Source organism: Heterocephalus glaber, unplaced genomic scaffold, assembly GCF_053883595.1.
Source record: "Heterocephalus glaber isolate CG9 unplaced genomic scaffold, H.glaber_assembly_v1.0 deba00001428, whole genome shotgun sequence".
NCBI classification, from domain to species: Eukaryota; Metazoa; Chordata; class Mammalia; order Rodentia; family Bathyergidae; genus Heterocephalus; species Heterocephalus glaber.
In genome coordinates this window covers 33,324,293-33,348,569 of record NW_028258293.1, presented here as the reverse complement: position 1 = coordinate 33,348,569, position 24,277 = coordinate 33,324,293, and the positions used below count along the sequence as shown (strand labels likewise).

Below are 24,277 nucleotides of genomic sequence, written 5' to 3'. Positions count from 1 at the left end.
CAGCAGAAGGAGAGGCAGAAACAGAGGGTAGAAAAGAATTTTTCTTTTGCTGGTATCTTCCCAGGGCTGCCATATGTGGATGGTAATCCTGACAGCTCCATTTGATGTTCACTTTCTTAGTTGGGAAGTGTTCCTGAGAAATGAGCAGCCAGTGACCTTTCATTTGCAGAGCTGTTTACTGGTATTTTCATAGGAAAATAGAGAAATTGGAGTCAGCGCTTACCACCCACAAAGACTGCAGCAACACTTAGGGCCTTGCCATCCGCACCTCCTCCCTCCCCACCCAGAGTCACTTGGCTGCCCTGGTCTGGCCTGGGAACCTAGGAAGAACTCTCTCATACTTGTGAGATCTCTATTCCAAGGGAAAATGTGAATTTTTGTGGCCAAAGAATGCCCAGTCAGAGAGGCGGCGTGGAGGATGACTTTTGCTGTTACATTCTGATTCTCCTGTTAAGATTTTCACGTCTTATTAGTCGCTATTTGAGTACCCTGCCTCTTCTTCTCTGAAGAAATCCATTAGAAGAACAACACAAGGGGGAGATGAAGAGAAGGGCAGGCCAGTTTTAGGTCAAAGCATGAAATGTGTACAACCATGGCAATTGTGCTTTATTCTATAGCATATTCTTGTTTCTAAGACATTTTCTGGGAGGAAAGTGTGTTGCAGAATAATAAAAATATCATTGGTGGCTGGGGATTTAGCTCAGTGGTTCCAACACCTGCCTCGAAAATGCAAGGGCCCGAGTTCGATCCCCAGTACCAAAAAAAAAAAAGTATATGTATATATATATATATATATATATATATATATATATATATAAAATTGGTCATTTTTTATCATTTAGAAGGGCAGTTGGCTTTTACTGTGTGATGTCCACATGACCCTTTCTGTTCTAAGCACTTTGCTTGCGTTTTTTTAATTGAAATTTCCTGACAACCCCAGTGGATTATTAGCTCCAATTTACAGTTGAGGATGTGGAGACCCTGGGACATTAAGTAACTTGCCCACTGTCACATGGTAAATGTTATGAACATGACCCACCTAAGCCCACCACTGTGGCTCTTAGACTGATGTGGTTTTTTGGTTTTGTTTTCTATTTATTTTTTTATTATTCTTTTATTTTTGCTTTTGAGTTCACAATCTTAACCCTTATGCTATAAATTTCCCTTCTTAATATTTGTTTTTGGTGAGGTATTTTTTGAGGAGGTGCTTAATTTTTACCATGTGCCTAGCACTGGGCCAAGTCCATGATATGTATCATCTCTCTGGAGCCTCACAATGATTCTGTGGAATGAATATTATTTTCTGTATTTTCTCACTGAGGAAACTAAAGCACAGAGGAGGTGACAGCTCACCAGGGTCACACAGCCAGTAATGGACATAACTGGGTTTCATCCAAGACGGGATTTCAGACAAGATCAGGCACGTTCAGGGTGGTATGGCCATAGAGACAAGACTTGGGATTTCAAAAGCCATGCTTTTAGCCAGTGCCATAGGTCCCAAGCTTCAGCAGATGATGAGGAATCAGAAGGCTTCACTTCAGCTTCTGGTTCTACCCCTTGCTGACCATGTCAATTTGAAATGTTTCTTGAGCTCTCTGACCTCACTCTACTTCCCTTATGATTCTTACAATGGATGTGGCTGGGATGATGGGCCCGCCAGGGGAAATGAAGGTAGTACCCTTGGTGAGAGCCTGGGTTCTGAAATTAGCAGGCTGCTTTCAGATCTCAGCTCTGCTACTTGCAAGCTCTGTGATATTAGATAATCTATATAATCTCCCTGAACCTCAGTTTCCTCATATATAAAATGAAAATACTAGTAGTTGTAAAATTCCAGTAAGATAATTTATATGAAGCATCGAAACCACTACCTGGCACAGAGGTAACATCTGATAAAATGCTGTTAGTAGTAGCAGTGTTTGTTATTAGTGTTCCTGCATCCTGTGTCAGAGCATTAGTAACTCCTGAGTGAGGCCTTGGACCAGGCCTATCTTGCTGCACCGCCAGTGGCTTCCCATCCTACGTTAGTCACAAGAGCAACTGACAGAGCAACCAGGGGACCTGTCAGAAACCATTTGTAGGGATGCCTGGATGTTCCAGGGGAGTGACTCCAAGATGAATCATCACCTAAAAAGCATCTCACATCATTTCTTTAAGTAGCACAAAAGTTGATTTTGTTTCACTGACAGTTGCCTCTATTCAGATGAAATTGACAGCTTCCTTTGCATTTGGAGCCTCTGTAAAAGGCAGACACTGAGTGCCATGGAAGAGCTTATATCCTGAGGATTCTTCAAGCACCTGTCTGGCGGGATAGGCCTTTGGAATAGGTGCTGAAAAATGCTTGTTACTAACATGAAAACTGGAAATGGCTTAACATTTCAGTGAAGGCCCAGATTGCCCTGGAATGCTGGATTTCCTTTCTCAGGTCTAGGCTCACCACGTAGGGCAGGACCTCCATTTATTACAGTTTCTCTGGGACAGTGGGGTGCTTATAAGGGGAAGAAGGCAGGATTCAGAGTCTGGCCTACTTGGTGGAAGTCCTGTTGTGGCCACTCTCCAGCATGTTACATTTGAGGCTTGGTTTCTCCATCTGCAAAGTAGGAAGGATAACCAAATTACTTTCATAAGGTGGTAATGCCAGTGGCCTTGAAAGATTATCATTATTACTTCTCTGATCTCAGTTATGTCAACCCAGAATGTGATAGGTGTAAATGACCCTATACAATTCTCTCCCATCTATATTCCCTGACTGCTGGCATTTGCACCACCACAGCATGGAGGGTACAGTCACAAACATGGGTTGCAGCAGCTTTGTAGGTAACTGCAGTAGAACATTCCACCATGCTCAGAAGCAATGAGGGAATTTTTAAATTAGGTCATATTTTTCACCCCTCCAAGAAGCTGATTGTGAATTACATAAAATGCAGTGCAATACAATCAGAACCCTTTGGTGAAGTGGTGATGGTTTAGTTTATAAGTGAGAATGCTGCTAAGCTTAATTACTGCTCTTTAAAAGGCAGCTATTAGAGAGTTTTGCTTGGTGGCATGTTATTGCAGTACTTGATTGGGTGGGGCCTGGGTCATCCAGTTCTTAAAGCCTTCTGGGGGCTGGGGATTTAGCTCAGTGGTTCCGCTGCCTGCCTCACAAGCACAAGGTCCCAAGTTCGATCCCTGGTACCAAAAAAAAAAAAGCTTTCTGAAAATTATTGGTAGAGGTGAATTTGGACATTATATATATTTTGCAGAGAATTGTGCAAGCTCTTCTAAGATCTCTGACATGTCACTCTCCAAACTGGACTCCAGTATGGCAGCAATCCAATTAGAAAGGATATTAGACTTCCCATTCCCTTAGGGCTGCTATTACTCCCCCATGTCCTAATGTCTTACTCTCTGCTGCTTACTCAAGCCCTTGCACAAAGCCTGGCATAAGGTAGCTGTGTTCATTTAATAAGACTTGATTAAACAAATGACCTTACAGGATGATTTAGGCTGTCAAGGGAAGTCTTGGCAGAAGAATGGTAAGAACAAAAGTATGGTGGCTGAAGTGTCCATTTTGTGTCCCAGGGCTTGGATACAGGTGAAATGGACATGAGATAAGTTAAGAAAGAATTAGAACTAGAAGCCAGGCTGACTTGTAAGCCTTCCCACCCAATCTTCTGGTTTAGTTCATGTAGTGATAGGATCTCAGATGCCATTTTGCTTCACAAGCACAAGCCTGTTGCTCTTTGGACCTCATGTTATTAATGAGTGAGCTCATTTTCTCTCCTTTCTCTTTGACTTCACATCAGGCCTTTTGGTCAGAAGCCACAGATTTAGCATTATAGCCCAAAGAATGGGAAATGGAGATGATTGAAGTTGGTCTTTTAGACGGAGGAAAAAGTGATATACAGGGCCTTGTATTAGTGCCTTTTTCTCCAAGATTGATTCCTTCTCGCTGCTCTGTAGGAATTGCTAATAGCAAGATATATATGTTGTGTTCTTTGTAACAGAACCCAGACAGATATCTCACACATTCTCAAAAGGAAAACTTAGAGACCAACACGGCTCTCTGCAGTTGCCTGAAATGCTGCCATGGGGGAAAGGGGGCAGATTCAATTGGGGGGGGGGTCAGGGGTCAGAGACAGGCCTAAGGGGTAAAAGAGATGGAGCAGGCTTTTCTGACCAGAGAGCTGCCTGTATGGAGCGGGCTTTCTTGGGGGAGAGGGGAAATACGTGTCTGGAATAAAGGGAGGGGGCTAAATACTCAGACTCTATAGACTCATGCTCTGTCTATGCCATCCCTCTGCCAGTGTTAACTCTGCCACCTGGGCGAGGACTTATTCTCTTTAATCTTTAGGTTCCTCATCTGTAAGATAGGAGTAAAAATGAACAAACAGAAGACTAGATGAAATTATGAGTCATTCAACATGCTTTAGCCCAACACCAAAGCAAAATTTCCAGTGTTCCGAGTTGCCCCTGATGAAAGGGTTTAGTACCGATCTTCCAGGCAATGGACTTATTAAGCAGTAGGTTGTTAGATTTGCTTGCTTATTTGTGTTTGGTTGTTCCTTTGTTTTTAGTTTGAGAAGAGTATTATAAAGAAGCTAATTATAAAGGTGAAGGCATGTGTCAAGGAACAGCACTACCTCAGGCTAATGACATGTTACTACTCCTGGGTAAAACCCAAGGAATACTCGCCAGGAGCTCGAGAAGGTGGCCACCAGAGAGGGCTGCTTCACAGGAGCTGTGATCTTCAGTAGAGTAATGGAGGTGATAGAGGGAGAGAACAGATCTCTAGACTTCCCTTCTCCTTCCCTTGGTGGAAGCCAACCAGCAACGAGAAGCCAAGGAAACCCATTGATTCAGACCATGTGATGAGCCTTGCAGTGTGCAGAGCCCAGTGGAGAAGGATAGAGAGGGAATCTGATGGGAGATGGGTGATGCCAGCCCCATACTTTTCAGAACTCCTTTGGCAACAATGTGCAGGGCTCTGCCTTGTCCCCCTAGGGTCTAACATTAGGATCCAGACTCAAGCCACCACTCTGGCCCCTCTCATCTTCACACCTTCTCAGCCTCCAGACCCAGACCTCTTGCGTCTTAAATCAACTTTATTGAAATATAATTACATTCAGAAAATTAACACATGTTAGGTGTGCCATTCTGTGAATTCTGACAGACCAGCAGAGCTGTGTGGCCACCACTGCAATCAAAAGAGAGGACAGAGGGCTGAGGATTTAGCTCAGTGGTTTCGCCACCTGCTGCGCAAGCGCAAGGACTGGAGTTCGATCCCCGGTACCAAAAAAAAAAGGAGGGCAACAGCCAAAGCCACAGCACAGTGGCGTGAATGTGCATTCATGTCCTTTCACTTGTTCACAGACCTTTTCATGCAGACATTTTCATGCAGACATTTTCAACAATGACATAATTCCCATCCTTGTCAAACTTAACAGCACTATTATATTTGTGCCGTTTCTGTATCAGGGTGTTCTTGCCTTTCCCACTTATTTGCTATTATAAATAGCACATTTTTGAACATCTTTGTGCCTCTGCTGTCTTCCTCTTTTGATTGTTTTGGGGAGAGTGTATTCCTTGGAGAGAGATTCCTGGGTGACAAGGTGTTAACAGTTCAAAGCTCTAGTTGCTCACTGCTAGAACCTCTTCAGAAGGATAGGACTGAATTCCAGGCCCCTAGCCAGGTATCCAATTTTCCCAAGGTCCTACCAGTGTAGGAGTTTGTGTTTGATCTTGATTTGGCCAATTTAATTGGTCAGAGGTGGAGGTCACAAGTGGCTCTGAGACCCAGAGAGGGTAAAGGACCTTCATCCTAAAGGGAGCCACCTGCCACCTACTCCCTTATCCCAATCAGTTATTTTTTAAGAGCTTCACTCAAATGTCACTTATTCAAGGAAGCTCCTTTGACCCTCTCACACTAAGCCAAGAATATGGTTGCGTGCTTTTATATTGCCTGTGGTGCTTCCCACAATTGCAACTGAATGACTGTAACTTTGATTGTTTAATATCTGTCACCACCACTAGATTGAAAACTCCATGAGGGCAGAAACAATTCCTATCATCTATGTCATAGCCACAGCTTCTTGTGAGTGGCCCTGGCATTATCTAACATGTGCGTTCAGCAAAAGTTTGTTGAAGGAGAGAGATAGGAGGAGAGGATACTGGGACCAGAGCTAACAGATGTTGCCAGGCAGGAAGTGGAAGGAAAGAAGAGAGGCTCAAAGTTCTTACAGATATCAAAGATGGAAAGTCTCCATTGTGTTAGGGTGAACAATGGCTCCTAGAAACCAGGGGAGGGAAAGCCAGGAAACAAACACTAGAGGTGGATGCTGAAATATACTCTGCCCTGGGGACAGGCCTGGCTCTGAGCCTCATCTGTTCCTGATTACACTGGGATGTCACTAAACAGAGACCCTGCTCATCCTAAGCCTCAGTTTCCTGGCCTGTGAATATAGATAATGGACTGTTGTAGGGATAAAATAACTATGGGGTATCTAATTCTTATTAGGAAAACTACTAGCAGATGCAATCTGTCTTCCTCTTGCCCCAGCCAACAAATCACCTTGAATTTGAGGGCCAAGCAGCTCCTGAGTTTGGAAATGTCTCAAGAAAGAAAGGATCGGGATTTACTAGTGCATTATGTTGTATAATACAGCAGAGGCTTCAGGGGGTGATCCCCTCTCCCAGGGCTGCCAGGCCTTGCCTGGGGCTGTTTCAAAGACTCTGGAAGGCAGAATAGGGTAGGTGGGTCAGGAAGTAGCTGCAGCTGTTATCTGGGGTGATCCTTCTGCAGCTTTACCCTAATGGAGTTGATTTTACAGATTTTTAGCATCCTTGGAAAGAATTTATCCCCCAAGTCTTATTTTTATCCCAGACTAATTACTGTGCAATAACATAATTTAATTGCACTTACGTGTAGAGAGAGAAAGACAGGTTCCCTGGTGGCTGTTCCTTTGCTCTGTAAATATCTAACATTTGGGGCGGGGGGTTGCTACAGACAGGGCCATACTTGGGGCACCAGGGCCTGGGACAGAGGTGGGGACACAGAGCTCAGCTACTGTCCACTGTAGGAAGTAAGAGAGGGCCAGGAGGGAGAGGGACCAGTAAGAGAAGAGATGGTTATAAAAAGCACAATACTTTTTTTCTTCCACTCAGTGCTTCCTCCTCTCAGTAAAACAACAAAACCATAACTAAACAGCTTCATCCTTTAAGAACAGCAATCCGGTCTTCTAGCAAAAGCACAGACTTGAAGCCATGCACTCCAGTCCCTGTACAGGTTTTTAATTTGCCACAGTCTTGATTTCCTCATAGGTAAAATGTCAATTAATATCTAAGTGGTGCTTTGAGGCTTTCTTGAGTGAATATCTACAGAGGGTCCATGGAGTCCAATGGGTGGCCTATAGTGAGCATTGAATGCATGCAGCTGCATCCCCAGAGGTTTAAAAGCCTCTCAGGTTCTACAGCAGAGGGCCCTCCCTGTATCCAGACATTTCATGTAATGCAGATCAAGGGGAGGTGCTTCTCCAAGCTCAGGTTTGAAATGCTTCCGCATCCACAGAGTCTGTCTGCTGGATTGTTTCCTGGGCTGTGAATAACATCACTGTCTTTGAGTCATCCAGAGGTTTATGGAGAACCAGATGTGTAAGGAGCTCCCAGCAATTCTAGCCAGATGATGAAAGTATGCTCCCAGATTTAAAACAAAGGACGCAGTAATTCATTCGAACCAGGAAGATCAGATAAAACTTCAGCATGACATGGACCTTTTAAATCAGGTAAAATATTGAAAGAGAAGAGGAATGGCTTTCTGGAAGATGGAGCCACCTACACAAAGGCAGAAAGTGGCAGAGAGAAATGTTGGCAATTTTTGGCACCTGTGTTAGGAGAGTGAACTTTAAAGCATCTTTTTGTGCATTTTACCCTTTCTGGGCCTCCGTGTCTATTTTCCTGAAGGCTTTGAATGTAGAATTACAGAAATCCCAAAGATTGCAAAGGACCCTGGCTGCCCACCCTCTTACAAGAGAGGCTCCACTAGACAAGGGCATCATAAATTCTTACCTTCGTGCAAGGTGTTTCATATCCATCAATCCTCTCTAGCAGTCTGTATACTAAATAGAATTATGAACTGCATTTTCACAGGCATAAACTGAGGCTCACAGTGGCTGAATAATTTGTGCAGCTAGAATGGCTGGAAGATAGTAGAGCAGGATGAAGAAACCAGATTTTCTGACACTATATAGACCATCCTGCCTCCAAGTGTCACTTTGTCCCAATCCTGAGGCTCAGAGCAAAGTAGGGGCTTTGCTGTCTTGTCTGGTGCTTTCCTCTGCTCTGCTCTCAGCCACCCAGAGCAGGTCTAACCTGAAGTAACAGAGATAGCAGCTCACACAAATTGAGAGCATACCACACACCAGGCGGGCACTGCTCTGGGTGTTACCTGTCTACTCATTTAATCTCATCAACAGTCTTAACTTATCTAGTAATTATTTGTCCTTTGCCAGTCATGTTCACTGGGTTATTTTTATATCCATTTTTACAGATGAGAAACTGAGGCCCAAGAAGGTTAAGTCATTTGTCCTAAGCCACATCACGAGTTAGGGAGAGAGCCAGCATTCACTGCAGTGCCTGTTCTCTTCCCACTGCAGGGGACAGGGAGCCCTGGGCTGGTCTCCTCACCTGAACTTCTGATAGGCCCAAGGAGCTCCTTGCTAAATAGAAAAACAACTGACTTTCTTAAAGAAGACAAATTAATATTCACCTGCCCTATGTGGGGCACTGTGGTTGAATATGGCTGTGCTTTTCACCCAAAGTGCTTCAAGAAACAGAAGCCCTGGGTCATATCAAGAGACCTTGGGATCCACTACTTAACACTAGCACCTCATAGAATCTAATTGTACTATTCTCCAGGCTTCTCCAGCATTCATAGGTCGTCACCAAGTAACATTTCACTTAGCAGAAAGACCTTCCTGCTGGTGTGTGGCAGGCTGATAGATTTATCATGCCCTTGAGCCTGGAGTTAGATTTTGTTCACAGCCTGCAGTAGGGAAAGAGAAAAAAAATGGCAGGGTCATTAATTGTTCTGTGGCCTCCATTTTATCACATTATCCCAAATTTTACCATTCTGGCCATCTGTAAATTCTACAGTAAGACCTGTTCCTCAGCCTGTCGGTCTCTGAATTTGTGAACACACACGTGATGCCACCCAACTGTGTGTGCAGAAAAGGTATTTGGAAGGAGAATAGGAGGGTAGTAGGCCTTTAAATGAAAATTTAGGTATAAGTAGCATTTTTCTTTTCCTGAAAACTGGAAAATTACAACTTGTTTATGTCCCCTAACTTTCTTGCAACTCATTAGATCTATTTGTTTTTTTGATTTTTTTTTTTTTTTTTTTTGGCACCGGGGATCGAACTCGGGACCTTGTGCTTGCAAGGCAGGCACCGGAACCACTGAGCTAAATCCCCGGCCCCTCATTAGATCTATTAAACAGTACTGTACATATACCTAGTTGTGTAGCTCTGAGACCACGTTGATAGTGTCACATATACAGTTTTGCATCAGTCTGTCTATTAAACAGACTGCATTAAATCAGAATATTCAAGTGTTCTTCCATTCATTATTAAGCAATGCAATAATAATGACTTATATTTTTAATACACTTGATAATATAGAAAGAACCTTCATTAAGTTTAATCTGTACAAGGATCCGAGAAATGATTTTATATTATTTCTATTTACACAGATGAAAAAACTACAGATCACAGTGATTAAGTGACTTATCAGCTGATACAAGCTAGTAAGGGCCAGAGGTGGGTGGCTGTTCTCTCTCTCTCCCTCTCTCTCCCTCTCCCTCTCGCTATCCCTCTCTCTCTCTCTCTCTCTCTCTCTACCTCCCTCCCTCCCCCCCGTAACTACTTCACTGAGTACCAGGTGGGGCAAGGGAAACCAGAAAGGGAGGAAATACAACATCAGGCCAGTGCCTGTGGGAGAGGCGTGAAATAAGGAGAAGGGCCCAGAGCAGAGGCCGCAGTTCCCTGGGAGTGTGGTAGAAGTCTTCACAGGAGAAGTAATACCTGAAGCAGACCTTGAAGGATGGGGCAGTCTTTAAAAAAAAGAAGATGGTGGCCATTCCAGCCAGAGGGCATTGTAAAGGTAAAAGCATGAAGGCTAGACAGGCAGGTGTACCAAGGCACTAGAAGGCCACACTGCAAGATGCCTGAGCAGGAAGAAGTAGTGTGGACCCTCTGATACTGTGCCTGAAAAGCACTGAAAATGCCCTTTTACTGTCATTTCTGTTCTGAAGAGATATTATCTCAACTGCCTGTTTTTAGGGAAATATTCCCAAGAAAATTTGAGCCATAAGAAAGGAACATGTAAGGATCAGACTGGCAATTTTTTTCCATCTTTGTGATTTACACACACACACACAAAGCACTGTAGTAGAGTGGTTAGGGACACATTCAGATCAATCTGGATTTGAATCATATCTGAATGTTTCTTTCTATTAAATGGAAACCTGTAGCAAGTTATTGGACCTCTTTGAGCCTCAGTTTCCTCATCTTGCAAATGAAGGTAATGGTAATACCAACCTCACAGTTAGTGAGGATTCAGTTGAAATGTGGGATATCAAGATACCAACAAGTGAAACAGGAGGATTTATTCCAGGATTTTAGGTGCATACTGACTTGGCAAATTAATGTCCAAAGGCCAAGCCCAGAACAAAGAAAAGGCTCCAGTTTTATACATTTGGTCAAAGTGGGGTGGTCTTTCTAGTGCCAAGGAACTGGGTGGGGAGAGGTTACAAAAGTGAGACAAACCAATTAAAAGCAATTAACCATTTAGGCAGTGACAGCCTTATAACTCAGCCTTGAAAGAAGACAGAGCCTTGTGAATCTTGTGAGAACAGTGTCATAAACTTTGTTTATAGGTCATAGCTGTGGATTTTATCTGTACCAGAAAGAACAAGGAGTTACAGCTGGGGGGAGGGGTGATCCGACTGCGGGGAGGGGTCTGCCCTAGGCAGGGAAAAACTTGTTTTTCTTTAAGTCCTGCTTTAACATTGTTTATAAGCACTCAGCACAAGGTTAGCACAGTCTAGCTTCCACTTAATGACATGGCTATTGTACACATTGTCTTTATCATAATCATCATCATCATGGTGCCTGGAATTCTCTACTGCTTTATGTTTCCTAACCAAGAGGCTGGAAGTATATATAAGGTATAACCAAAAAGACATGGTGAATGTTTAAGTTAGAAAAACAATTATTACAGTAAAAGACACATTGCTATTAATCCCATGCAAATTACTCTCCCTTGCTTCAAACATACTTATCCCATCATTCTTGCCACTTTCTGAAGCAGCTCTAGAAGCCCTCTTTTATGTATTCATTTTTGCTGTCATGCCTGTCTTGATACACTAAATCAGTTCAAAATGTTTATCCTTCATAGTCATTTGACTTTGAGGAAGAGCCAGAAGCCCCATGATGCCAGGTCTGGTGGATAAGGAGGATGAAGACACACCGTAATGTTTTTATGAGTCTGCTTTTCTATTGATGGCACTTGGCAGCACCATGAACTGTATTTTTTATCATACTTTGTAAAGACAGTCACAAAGGAGGACTTTCAGAACTACTTCAGAAAGTGACAAAGATGATGAGATAAGAGCCTTCAAAGCAAGGGGTGGCTATTTTGAGGAGAATTAATGGCAATATGTCTTTTATTGTAATAAAATTTAAAAATTTTAAATATTAACTGTACAGTTTGAAGAACAACAGGGCACTCACATCTATCAAGCACCTGGCTCTGTGCACAGGCAAGAGCAGGGAGGCAAGAAGGCACCACGCTGTCCCAAAGGGCTGAAAATGCCTGAAAGGGCAGGAGCCTGGGAAGCTGCAGGGAAGTAAGGAGGAAAATCAAACACTCTGCCCTGTGAGATTTTAAAGCAGTCTTTCAAAATGCTTCTCATTATGGAGAAATATCATCCCGAGTTACTAATCCAATGGCAGGCTCCACATTATATATCCACATTATGTCTGTCCTCGTTCCTCTCACCAAAGTAAATGTTCCAGGGGGAAAAGGCCTATCCTAATAATATATACACAAATTAAAACCCCATCTGAGGTACAGTGGAGACCACCTCCTAATTGACTTTGTTTATGGAAAAAATCAGTCACGGCGTTGGTGTGCCAAAGGAAATCAGGAAATGGAAGGGTTGCTCTGTAGGACCGAGCAACAGTATGTGTGCTAGTAGCGATGGAAATGGAATACAGCAACAAGCATCTTTTCTTTCTATAAGCTCTCACTAACCCCCCGCCCCCGCCATGCTCTTCTTGCACCTCATTTTGATTTTCGATACAAGTAAAGGAGGAGAGGGTGAGCCACAGAGAGAGACTGGTCTTGGTTAAGTCAGAACACCTTTATATAGAGATGCTTAGATCAGTGGGGGCAAACCTACGACAAGCATGTCACAGTGGAGTGTTATTGAAAGCAAAAAGGTTCGGCATTACTGCCTTAGATAGCCTCATGATTAGTGTTGACACTTGCATACGAGTGCCGTGAAGAAAGGAATGTAACTGTGGCAGAGCTTTATGCCAGCATTTGCCCTGCTGGGAAAGTGACAAGCCCTCTCCAAGACCCAGCACAGTGTGTTGTGCTGCCTGAAGGTGGTGCTGAACAGCTTCCCACAGCAGAGCAGCTGGAACAGGCCCTAGGGTCTCTGATCCCTGGACCATGAGTGAAGCCTTGCAAATGTAGAACAGATGGTAGAATCCCAGCCTGGGCAAATTACCCACTTAGCAAGACCCTGTCTCAGAATAAAAATTAAAATGGCTGGGAATGTAGCTCCTTATGAAGGCCTGGGATTCAATCCTCAGTACATTCATACAACAAAAATAAAAAGAGCGATGGTAGATCCACTAGATTTAGGTAAGTCCTTTTTGTAGGGTCACTCCCTGAATGTTTGCTCCAGTGGCAGTGATCTTATAGAAACCACTCTTTTTCCACTCAAGACCACATAGAAACCTGTTCCACGCTTCTGCACCAACACTGTGAGAAGAGCTTAGGCTATGGAGCCACTGGAGCCTGGTCTGGGATTGTGCCACTATGATGAATGGTGCCATTGGAGAGAATTCTGGAGCCTTGGTTTTCTAGCATCTAGAATCTAATTCTAACAATTAGATTAATAGTATCTACTTTGTAGCTCTGTTTTGAGATACCTAATCTTAAAAATGGAGTTAATAATAATATCTGCCTTCAGGAGTTGTTTAAATGACATTATGAATGTGACTCCTCCGGCATTTTATCATGCACAGGACAAAATTTTAAGTGATGTTTTAATAATAATCCTTATAATGTGTTCTCTTTCCTTTTCTCCTTTTCTTCTTTACTCCTCTGGTGGGAGAGATGGAAATCATAATCCCTGCCCTGACAGGACTTGTCCTCTGGGTTCATTTCCCTTATTGTAGTCCCCTAGTACTGACTCCTTGCATCTGGGAAGCAATGACTGATGCAAGAGCAAAAGACGAGCTTGGCTTCCTGCTCTTATAGGATTTTCTGCTGTGGCTTAAGAACAGGATCACTTAGTTGAAAGAACTCAGAACTAGAAGTCTGAAGATGTGGGCTCAGCTCAGGCCCACACAAAGGTACTGATCAAGCCTAGGTCTCCTTATCTATACTGTAGGGGAGTTGGCAGATCCCTGAAACTCAAAGCCCAAGTAGCTGTATCCCCCAACACTAGCACAAAAGCTCAAGCTCCTCCATTTCTCTAAAAATGTTTAGTCCTGACTTCACTTTCTCAGTGAAAGCCTTGATACAACATAAAGATGATCGTGATGATGGTGAGACCCCCAAAGAAGGCCACCATTATGTAACGTAACGCTTCAATAAATACCAAGCACTGTAGTAAGCTCATGAAACACGTCACTACCCATCATCTCCTTGGAGGTAGGCATATTGTCACAATTGTACTGTTGAGGAAGCAAAGTAATATAGTCACACAACTGGGACATTAGAACCAGAGAATGAGCACAGGTCTGGCTGCAGAGGCCATGCTTATAACCACTGTGCTCAATGCCATTTTCCATACTCTGGAATCAGCACAAAGTTGAGAGTCTAGCAGCCAGAGGTCAAAGGATTAAGCTGAGGTTCTTCAAAGGTTGGGATAAGGTGGCCAACCCCTAAATTATCGCTATACAGAGAGGTCTCTGTAGAACTTGCTGCATGAAAGGTACCCAGCAAAGACAATTTTCTTACTCTAGTACTGCCAATAACTGTTTATTCTGTGCAGATTATTATGCTGCAGCTCCTGTTCCCCTGCCACTTAATCTGTCATCAGTTTTTGGTGTCCTCCTTAAATTGGTATTTCTCCTCCACATCAACTCTGGGTGCACCTGTTTCCCACTGTTTATCCTGACTCCTGGCCCACTCCATGTGGACATACAGAAATGCTGAGCAGCTGCCCGAGAAACCTTGCCAAAAGGCCTCCTTGACCACAGCATGTCATGATGCAGAAAAATGACTAATAGTGCCAGAGTCCCTTCTCCAGAAAACACTTAATTTGGGAGTGAGAGACAGTAGCCCTAATCGTTGCAGTCAAGTTTATCCAGAAACAGGCGGAAAAGCAATACATTTCCTTGATTTAAAATTAGCCCCACGTAGTCACCAGTGGGATTCTGTCAGCCTCCTTTATAGCAATTCTGCTTTTAAAAGCTATTTTATCTACTGGGCAAATACTTCTTGTTCCTGTGCCCAAAGTCTGTCAACTCATGGGAACAGGAGAGAACCTTAAAAAAATGTGCCAGTGGCATGGCAAGAGAGTTGTGGGGAGTATAGAGAAAGAAGAAAAAGGTGATATAACTGAATGGGTTTAAACACATTTTTCAGTGGATGCAGGAATTAGAGAAGTTGGCAATAATGACAGTGATGATGACAGTTGCCATTTATTGATCTACTACAGTATATACCAGGCATCATTTTGAACAAATTACATGTATTATCTCATTTAATCCATTGGAGTAGTTATTATTATCTTCATTTTACAGATGAAGACGTTGAAAGTCAGAGAAGCTAAGAACTTTGCTCAATGCCAGGAGGCTAGCCAGTGACCATTCTCTGAGGGTTTTGGGTAGACTCCTGCAGACGGATTCTGCCTGCAGACACATTGGTTGTTTGTACTTATACGGCACTCAGGATGTGAAAAGATGGAGACCCTCTATTTTAATCCCTGAGAACAAAGACCCTTACAGCAAACCTGGTTGTGCTATCAGCAATGGCTTTGCCTTATGTTTTAAATTTTAATTTAATTTTAACCATTGTAATTCATCAGTGGTGTGATACAGCAGAAGGAGAACCTGGACTTTGGGACCACTCACATCTGAGTTCAAGTCTGGTTTGTCACTTCCTACCTTTGTTTCTTTGAGCAAGTCATGGAGCTTCTCTGAGCTCTCAGTATCTTCATTCAAGGTTTACCTAACAGTGGAATGAGATCGCACATCTAACAGCCCCATGCCTACTGTTGGTGTCTGACATGGCAGATGCTCATAGTCAGGACCTCGTTCCTCAGCTGTCATCCTTCTCTTCTACCTATCCCACTTGAGACTTAGCTGTAGAATTTTCTTTTTAATGTAAAACAGTGCTAAAGTGCATTCTGAAGCTAGAGAACAAAATTTATTCATAATCCTACTACTGTAATTCAAAGCTTAGTGTCATGTTTATGTAGTTCTTTACAGATTTTTTTTCCATACACATACCTAGTTTTACAGGGATGCTGTCAGGAAAAACAACCAATTTTGTGTCTTGCTTCCCCTCCCCCCTTAACGTAATATCTTAAGCATTTCTCTCATTGCTGGTTGTCATAGTTATTTTTTATAATGATTGCCTTGTATTCCCCCTAGTACCTGTGCCGTAATTTAGCTCTAAGTCATTCTCCTATTTTTAGACATCTGAGTTGCTTCCAGTTCTTTTCCCATTACATTGCAATATGCATCTATGTCCATAGCTTTTGGTCTAGGACTTTTTGAATGTTGTGGCTTTGTAGCAAAAGTAGGAAAATAACCTGGGAAAGGAAATCCTGTTTTGGTTGTTTTGCCTTTTTGTTTTCCTCATTAGAAGATCATAATTCAAAGGACTCTACTGACTTCAATTTTACTTTTAAAAAAACTTTATTTTTATTAAAAACAAACCAACCCCCAAATTGGACCTCTACTATAAAACAAAAAGATGGGTAGCTGTGTGGTTGGCTTGGTTCCCACGCTTTTGCAATAAAAAAATACCTCTTGGATCAACAGTTCCTCCTGAAGTCCAGCTGACTCTAGACACTCCCTAAAGCTGCTAGCTGAAAATGCAAGTTGGTTCCTACTTTCAGTTTCTGAAAGTATGCTTTGTGACAGCAGCAGGAACTCTCCTGTTCTCACATAGGTGACACCTATGTAAAGACTTTGCTAATTGCCTCCTGCTGGCCGGGTGGTGGGGGGACCTTCAGCGTCTGAAAGTCTATGGAGCCTTTCTTAAAAATGTCAAGATGAAGCTTGCATTCGGAGCTTTCTCTCCTGTCTCACTGGGAAGGAAAAGACAACCGATAAATGTCAACTTTAGGATCACATGGACCAGAGCTAAGGGAGTCAGAACTTCCCCCACCCAGGCTCTGGGCTTTTTGAAATCATTAACATTTCAATGTGGGTGATCCTGTGAACTGCGACCTTTCCTAAGCCTTTTTCTGAACTCTTTAGCATTTTTTTTCACCTTTTCATGGAATTGCAAACTAGTCTAAGGGAAAGCCAGTATCAAGTTTCTTATCTAGGTCCCTTTAGTGTACTGGACTGGAGTTTTGCACTGTAGTTATAAATTCACACCACAGGGTGTAGTTTAGATAATCCTGAGATGCAGTTGGTGGTGGGTGGTTACCATTAATTCTTCAGAGAAGGAGGAATACAGTGCTTATAGTTCACATTGTTTCCGTAGTCCAGTTCATCCTTAACAGGCCGGGGAGAACCATTTATATTTCTTAGCATTTTCATTTTCTTAGCTTTTCCTTTCCTTTTTCTTCTTTTGGTCCATGGCTGTTAACTTTCAAATCTTTTTGCTAACATGCATATACTGTTTTACACAGTTTTGAATGATGGTTGCTGTGGCCCAGGGAATATTTATAATCAGTATCACCTACCTTCCTCCCTAATACTTATTTCAACCTTTTCTTGTTGGTAGCTTTATGTTGCCCACATTTTGTTTCTAATTAAAGCAAAACATGGAAAAGAAGCAGTGTGGTTTGGGAAGACGGGCTCCAGAGTTTGGCATTCCAGCTCCATGGTCTTGGGTAACTTACCTTACCTCTCTGAATAAATCAAGATATATCCCTATAGCCCAATTTCTATTCCAGTTCCATTATACACATTCTCTATTTTTTCAACTTATATAAGGATACAATTAATATAAATAAAGCATTTTCATTCAAATGACGCCAATTTTTATGTTGCTGTTGTTACTTAGATGACTAAAGGACAGGGTGGTTCCCCAAGCTTACTGTTCTAAGGACTGACTGGCGGAGACTGTGCACATCCTTTGCACAGAGGAGAGGAGAGCAGACTACTGCTTGTCCTCCCCCCCAACCCCGACCCCATCACCCAAGAATGTGAAATCAACCACTGGCCAGGCAATACATTGGCCACTAGCTTCACTTACATTTAAGTGCCACAGACTAAAGGTTCCTTTCGTTTGGGGTTTAAAATGACATTACTGGCTAAATTCCACATCTCTGAATCTTTACCTCATCCAACTCCTGTCTTTTCGAACCAGCCGATTCTCAGCCCAGACTTGGTAACCCTGGGGTCGCTCCCTACCCACCAGCCTCCAAAGTGATTTCTGGATGTCTCAGAGCTGGATACAGAGCTTTGATTCCTGGGGTGGCATTCTGGGGAGCCTCTTTCACAAGTCAAAGTGACCAACCACCAGCTTCACAGCTGTGTGAGCCCACATGGTTGGGGGGAGGAGCAAAGCAAAGAGGAAGGGCTGCCAGCATTCACCTCTCCAGCTTTGGGATATCCGCCCTGTTAACTTCCCCTTGGACTCCAGACCTGGGGATTGTCTTCACTTGTGAAACGTTTTTCCCCTCAGTGTTTTGTTGTTTTTGTTTGTTTGCTTTTTTGTTTTTAAGCAAGGAATTGCTTCTGCATCTTAAAAATAAGAGAAAGGTCTGGCAATAAAAATGTTTCTCTTCACAAAGCTGTGCGAGTTCTATTCATTCAGGGAATCATTAATTCTCATGACCTTTTAATGAAATAACACTTTTGCACACTTAGATGAGACAGCTGATTCTAATGGAGAAAGAAGTGCTGCTCATTTAACCGCATATATCTGAGTTGTCAGTAGTTCATACAAGTTCTCCATTACCTTGGAGCTGCCAATATATAGATTAAAACAGTAAGAAGACAAGCAGAAATGTGAGCTAATTCAACCTTGGAAATAGCAGTTTTCCTTCTTCCAGGCAAGTTAACTGTTTTATTCTTATCATCAACTACTCAGAAAAAGTGGAGAACAGTGTAAAGTACCTCACACAGTACCCAGTATCTTAAAAAGTGCTCAGTAAATGTCAGCTCCTATTGTCATAATTATCAACAGCACAAATACAATGGTTAGAAAATATAGTAGTCATACAGATGTGCAGTTCGCAAAGCAATTTGCCACATAGTACTTCCTTGATACTAAGATCATTTGCAATGAGATTAGTGCACCTAGGAAGAGGCCATTAGGATTCAAAACCAGTTTTCTTACCTCTAGACCTGTGCCACAATAACCAGAGAGAAAGCAAAGGTTATTCTCATTGCTGTAGTATAGCCTGAATCAAATGTATGTGTATCCCCGCAATGGCTTGTGTTTGGACCTGAAATCAGAAGTATGTGCTCAATGCCCCAGTGTACCTCTACAGTTTGGGGAGTTTTTTTTGTTTTTTTTTTTAACTTGAAGGCTGTCACACAGCCTCTCAAAACAACCATCTGTGACATCTTCTATAACCTGGGGCCAGGTAACACAGCTGCCTCTGCTTCACAGGCTCCTATATTGCTGCCTAAAAAGAGACTTTAAAAGCCATGGAGGCTCTTTGATATATAAAGGCGATGACCTCTTTGTAATGCCTGCCTTGCTGATACAGCAAGGTGAGAGGCACCACTGCAAAGTAGGTGGAACGTGGACTTCCAAGCCAGAAAGCCAGATGATGCATGTTCTCTGGATGTGGGCATGTCAGAATTCTAGCCTAGACTCCACCAGTGGTCAGCCATTTAACCTTGCCTATGTCAGTTGGTTTTGTATCTTTGTCTCTTCATCTGTAAAATGGGATTCTTAATACAGTTTAGAATTGTTGTAAAAGTTAAAGAAAATGTTGCTTTTATAATTAATTTATAATGCCTGGTACATGGTAAGTGGTCATAAATAATAGTTTTATAATTATCATAATTTTAATTTACCTTCTGAGGGTTTTTGGTTTTTTATGGAGCTGTAACACTTGTACATCTTTATGGGGTACAGTATTCTAATTCAATACTAATTCAGAATGCAGTACTAATTCAGAATACAGTATTCTAATTCAATCTAATTCAGAATGATCAAATCACAGTAATAAACATTTTCCCCTCCTCAAATGTTCATCATTTTTATGCATTGGGGACTTTAACCTTTTGAGTGTTCACCTCTGTAAATTGGGTCCAGTTCATTGCTCTGAGGATTGGACATAGTATATACAGTGTACCACACTGCCTGTCAAACAGTAAGTCCCCAGTAAATATAATTACTACAGGCCTTCCTGTCTCTGTAGATCTTCCTACATTCCTGTGGCCCTTCTAGGGGTCAGTCACCCAGTCCTTTGGGCCTTGTCCTTCAAAACTGAGAGGTAATATATCAAATACACTCTTGTGCATCTTACAGTTTTTCTTCCAGAAAAATACATAAAGAGTTTCCTCACTCTCTTTTATAGTTCTAGACTATTTTTTTGTGTGGAAGTAACTTATTTAGCCCCTTATCAGTGGACTGCTTTTAAACCTTTTGCTATTACAAATTATGCTGTGGTGAATAATCTTATATGTACATCTTTAGTATGTGTGTGAGTGTATCCAGAGGACAGATACTGAGAATTGGAACCTTTAAGTCCCAGGGTAAAGGGTGTATGTATTTTAAATCTTATAGCTTTTACCAAATACCATTTTATGCTCACTCTGGCAAAGTATAAAGTACTTGCTTCCCATTCTCTGTCAGCTGAGTATATTTTCATCCCTTTGTATCTTGCCATATGTGAAAAATATTTCAGAGTTCAACTTTAATTTCTTTCACTATGCATGATGTCAAGAATCTTTTCTTATGATTAAGAGCCATTGATACTTCTTATTCTCTGTAAACCGTCTGTTCTTATCCTATCTATGCCTGTTTTCCTGTGGAGCTGTTGGACTTTGCTCATTATTTGTAGAAGCTATTTTTATGTTAAGAAAATTAACTGTTTGTGATACAAATTACAATTTTTTCTCTAGATTGTTATTTATCTTTTAAAGCAAAAAGCCAAGACTTCCTGAAACTCTTCCCTTCACTCCCTCTCCCATCTCCAACAGACTGTGACCCCCTGGAGGGCAGAGTCCCAGCCCTGATGACCTCTGTGTCCCCAGGCCCAAGTCCAGGGCCTGGAACTGTGTGAGCTGTCTTCAGGGGCTGTTGTTGAACTGAATTGAATGTCTGTGTTCCCTACCCCACCCACCCTTCCCTTATGGCTTGGGAGTTCCAGTTCCTCCTCCATCAGAAAAAGATGACTTTTCTCATTGCTCACCACAGCCATGCACCTGTTTGGCCTAAACTGGCACCTGCAGCCGATGGAGGGGCAGATGTATGAGATCACGGAGGACACAGCCAGCAGTTGGCCTGTGCCAACGGACGTCTCCCTGTATCCCTCGGGGGGCACTGGCTTAGAGACCCCTGACAGGAAAGGCAAAGGAGCCACAGAAGGTAGGGTTGCTGCGTTGTCCGTGTCGTGAGTCCTCTGTGTCTCCTTTGAACCGAGGAGACTTCTATCATGCGCATCCTGTGCCTGGCTCACAACTCCATGCTCTGGTGCTTCCTCCATCCCTGTGCACTCTACGCCAGCTACACATCTACCTGTGTCTTCATTCTAGTTTCTTGTCATTGTGAACTCAGAGTGGGGCTTGGGCAGGGCTCATAGTGCCCAACAGAGTCCCATCCCATGCCTCAGGAAGCATTACGGGTGCTCACATTGCTGTGATGGCCATCCTCATGTGGGGTCAGGATGTGCCCAGCTGGGGAAACCTCACAGGATGAACGGGCATCTACAGGAGTGGAGTGTGGTGAGAGTAGATGGTTTACTATAATGGAAGGATTTTTAGATGTTGGGGCTTAATGAATATACCACTTCTAGTCTTCCATTTACAAATCATGTGACCTAGAGCAAGTCATGTAATTTCCCTGTGCTCTAGTTTCCTCATCTGCAATCATAACAATAATCATTAGTGTCTGTACAGCATGTTTGTTTCACAGCTTCTTGTCAACAGCATCTTATTTCACATTTAATCCTCACAGAAATGTGAGGTAAAATATAATTATTTATCCCATTCTAGATACAGAAACTAAGAATCACAGGAAGTAATGACTTGGCTAGAGTCACACAACCAGTAAATGGTGAAGCCTGGAATGTGAACCCAGGCCTGTGATTACAGGCCTCTTGTTCACTTCATAAACTTCCCTAATTGGCCGGGGATTTAGCTCAGTGGTTTCGCCGCCTGCTGCACAAGCACAAGGACCCAAGTTCGATCCCCGGTACCAAAAAAAAAAACTTCCCCACTTGACCGAGCACAGTTACAGGGCCATGAAGGAGAAGCAGATGAGAAATCCTGTTGCACACTGAGATGTGCGCAGTTTCTTCCAATGGCAGGAGTGGTGGTGGCATTTGGGCATTTAGCATTCTTAAATGGGAATCCAGGGCCCCTGTCCTGAACTTTTAAGGGTATTCTAACATGCCACCAACAAAAATTCTTTCACTGTCAGCCAAGAGTGGCACAGAATCACCAAAACTGGAACTAAGAAAGATGTCTGAGCTCACAGCCAGTCTGGTAGTCATTCTGGGCAGTGTGGCCGTCTTGTTTCCTATGTCTGCTGTGACCTGCATTATCTCTCAGTGCCTTCTCAATCAGTAAAGTGGCTATCTCTGCCTGCAGCCTTAACTGCATACATCTTCTTTCTTCTTGTCTCAGTCACCTGTGGAGTAGTAGCCACTGATCCTCTCTGTCCTTTCAAAGACTGGCCTCCCAGGTATCAGTTTGGTTAACATGGTAGCTTGATTGGTCACAGTATCTTCTTATGATCTCTGAAGTGATGATCCTGAAGTCCAAAGTCAACTCTTTGCATGTGGCCATCTTTAAGGGAAGTGAGAAGTGAGGATACTGCCAGAGAGTCAAACCAGAACCTCTGCCCACTATTTTGAGGGACAAAGCTAGTCCTCTCCTTTGTCAAGGAGACAAAGGCTTAAAACATTGAATAATTTATGCTTTCTTTGGCCCTAGTAGGATATGGAGGGACATAGCATGAATGGTGCCATCATAAGAGGATGGGTTTGGAGTCAGGAGCCCTGAGTTCAAGTCCATCTGTTGCCACTGACCTGTGGTGTAAAGTCAAGCAAGTCCCCTGAAAGATGTTCTGGACTTCATTTACCTCTCCCTCAAAAGGGTGTTGAGCTAGATTCTCTATAAGGTTCATCACAGTTTGCAAATTCTACATATGAAATTAGTAATAGAATCATCTTATGATTAACTGATGGCTCTTCAGAATTTTTTCAAGATGGCCTTGTCCATGGTCCTGCCTGTTGGTTTGTGATGCTCATAACAGTTTATAGTGTCAGATGCCAGAGGTGAATAGCATAGAAGGAAGACTGTCTTTAGATCAGCATGTGAAAACATAGATTTAAAATATGTTTAACCCTCAAGGAATTAGTAAAGGGTCTCAGTTAGCAAAATGTATTTTTTTTTCCCTCCATGATCTCTAACAGACATTCTTTAAGAAGGGGTTGGATCTATCTGAAATCTCCCACTCTAATAAAATTAGTTTGTGGGTTATTTAGGTCTTGTTTAGTTTTTTTCAAGGAGCTTGAGGTGCAGATGAGAGACAACACAAAATTGCACCAGCTTATTGGTTTATTTTAATTGGAGTATTTTTGCTTAAAGGGATTATCTGTCATTACTGATGCAAATGGAAATCCTGTTTACAAATCCCTTAAGTGCAATGCCGTGCTGAAAAGTGGTCAGCATCAGAAGCAATTAGTGTGACAAAAAAAATATATCAGCCTCAAAGACAGAGCCACATGATTTGTATGAAACCACATGATTCTTAATTTTTTTTTTTTGCTCTGGTCAAACCAAATGTCTATTTGGTTTATACTTTTAATTGTGATGTTAAAAACTCTAATTCCTTGACCTGTCTCAAGGGAGAAAGTCCCTATTCCTGATCCAAGTGCATATTTCTTGTCTCTTCAGGGGGCATCAGGGAGGAGAGCTAATTCCAGAATTAAGGTTTGAGAGTTGGCTCCGCAATGATGGGGGAAGCAGTGTGCATGATAGAGACAGGTAAATGTGCCTTGGAGGGAAACACTCCAGGAATTGATTCTTCGCCCTGCATTTTATTGGCTCTGCTAACTCACACAAATCATTCTATCTCCTGTGGCCTTAGCTCTCTCCTCTGTAAACAAGGATGATATCTATCCTTCTAAAGTCTAGTGTCAAAGAGGTGCTTACAAATGCTCATTCCTCTCTTCTTGTCCACTGAGATCCCTAGCTATTCCATCTTAGTTATTAAAACACCAGAAGCCCTGACTAATGAACATTTACCCCCACATATCCTCCTAAGATTTGGGGTGTTTTTTGGATATGTTTAAAGCATATATTTTTAATTATACAAATTAAATATACAATAATTCTACTATTATAAATGTTTGTCGTATCTTTGAGAATAACATGAAAACTACAATTCATACTGTATTTTTGAGGTTGTGACAGAACAGAAACAAAATACAGCAGCTTTTCAAAGCAAAGCCACAAGAACTTGTGTTATGCATTAATGGGGAAGGGGAAAAAAGCATTAAATAAACAAGCATTTCTGATGGTTGAACTGGTGGGCTAGGGATAGCATTTTCTTCCTTCTGCAATGAAATCAAAATTGCCCATCAGTTTGAACCATGCAAATTGCTGCACACAGGCTCAGCTGGGCTCTCCAAAATGGAACAGCTTATTTTGATAACCAAATAAATTTCAAACAGTTGCTAAGGAAA

The 24,277-nt window shown here is 42.4% G+C and overlaps 1 protein-coding gene across 32 annotated transcripts in view; it reads left to right on the top strand.

Annotated features, from left to right (window-relative positions):
• Positions 1-24,277, top strand: part of Tenm4 (teneurin transmembrane protein 4) — a 2,854,999-nt gene that overhangs the window by 2,647,113 nt on the left and 183,609 nt on the right. For 31 of the 32 annotated variants that reach the window (XM_087211381.1, XM_087211392.1, XM_087211370.1 and 28 more), the window contains one exon: positions 20,782-20,952. The exons of the other annotated variant lie outside the window; for it this stretch is intronic. In XM_087211381.1, the coding sequence (XP_087067507.1) occupies positions 20,782-20,952 (171 nt within the window). The remainder of the gene's footprint in view (positions 1-20,781; positions 20,953-24,277) is intronic. 32 annotated transcript variants of the gene reach the window in all.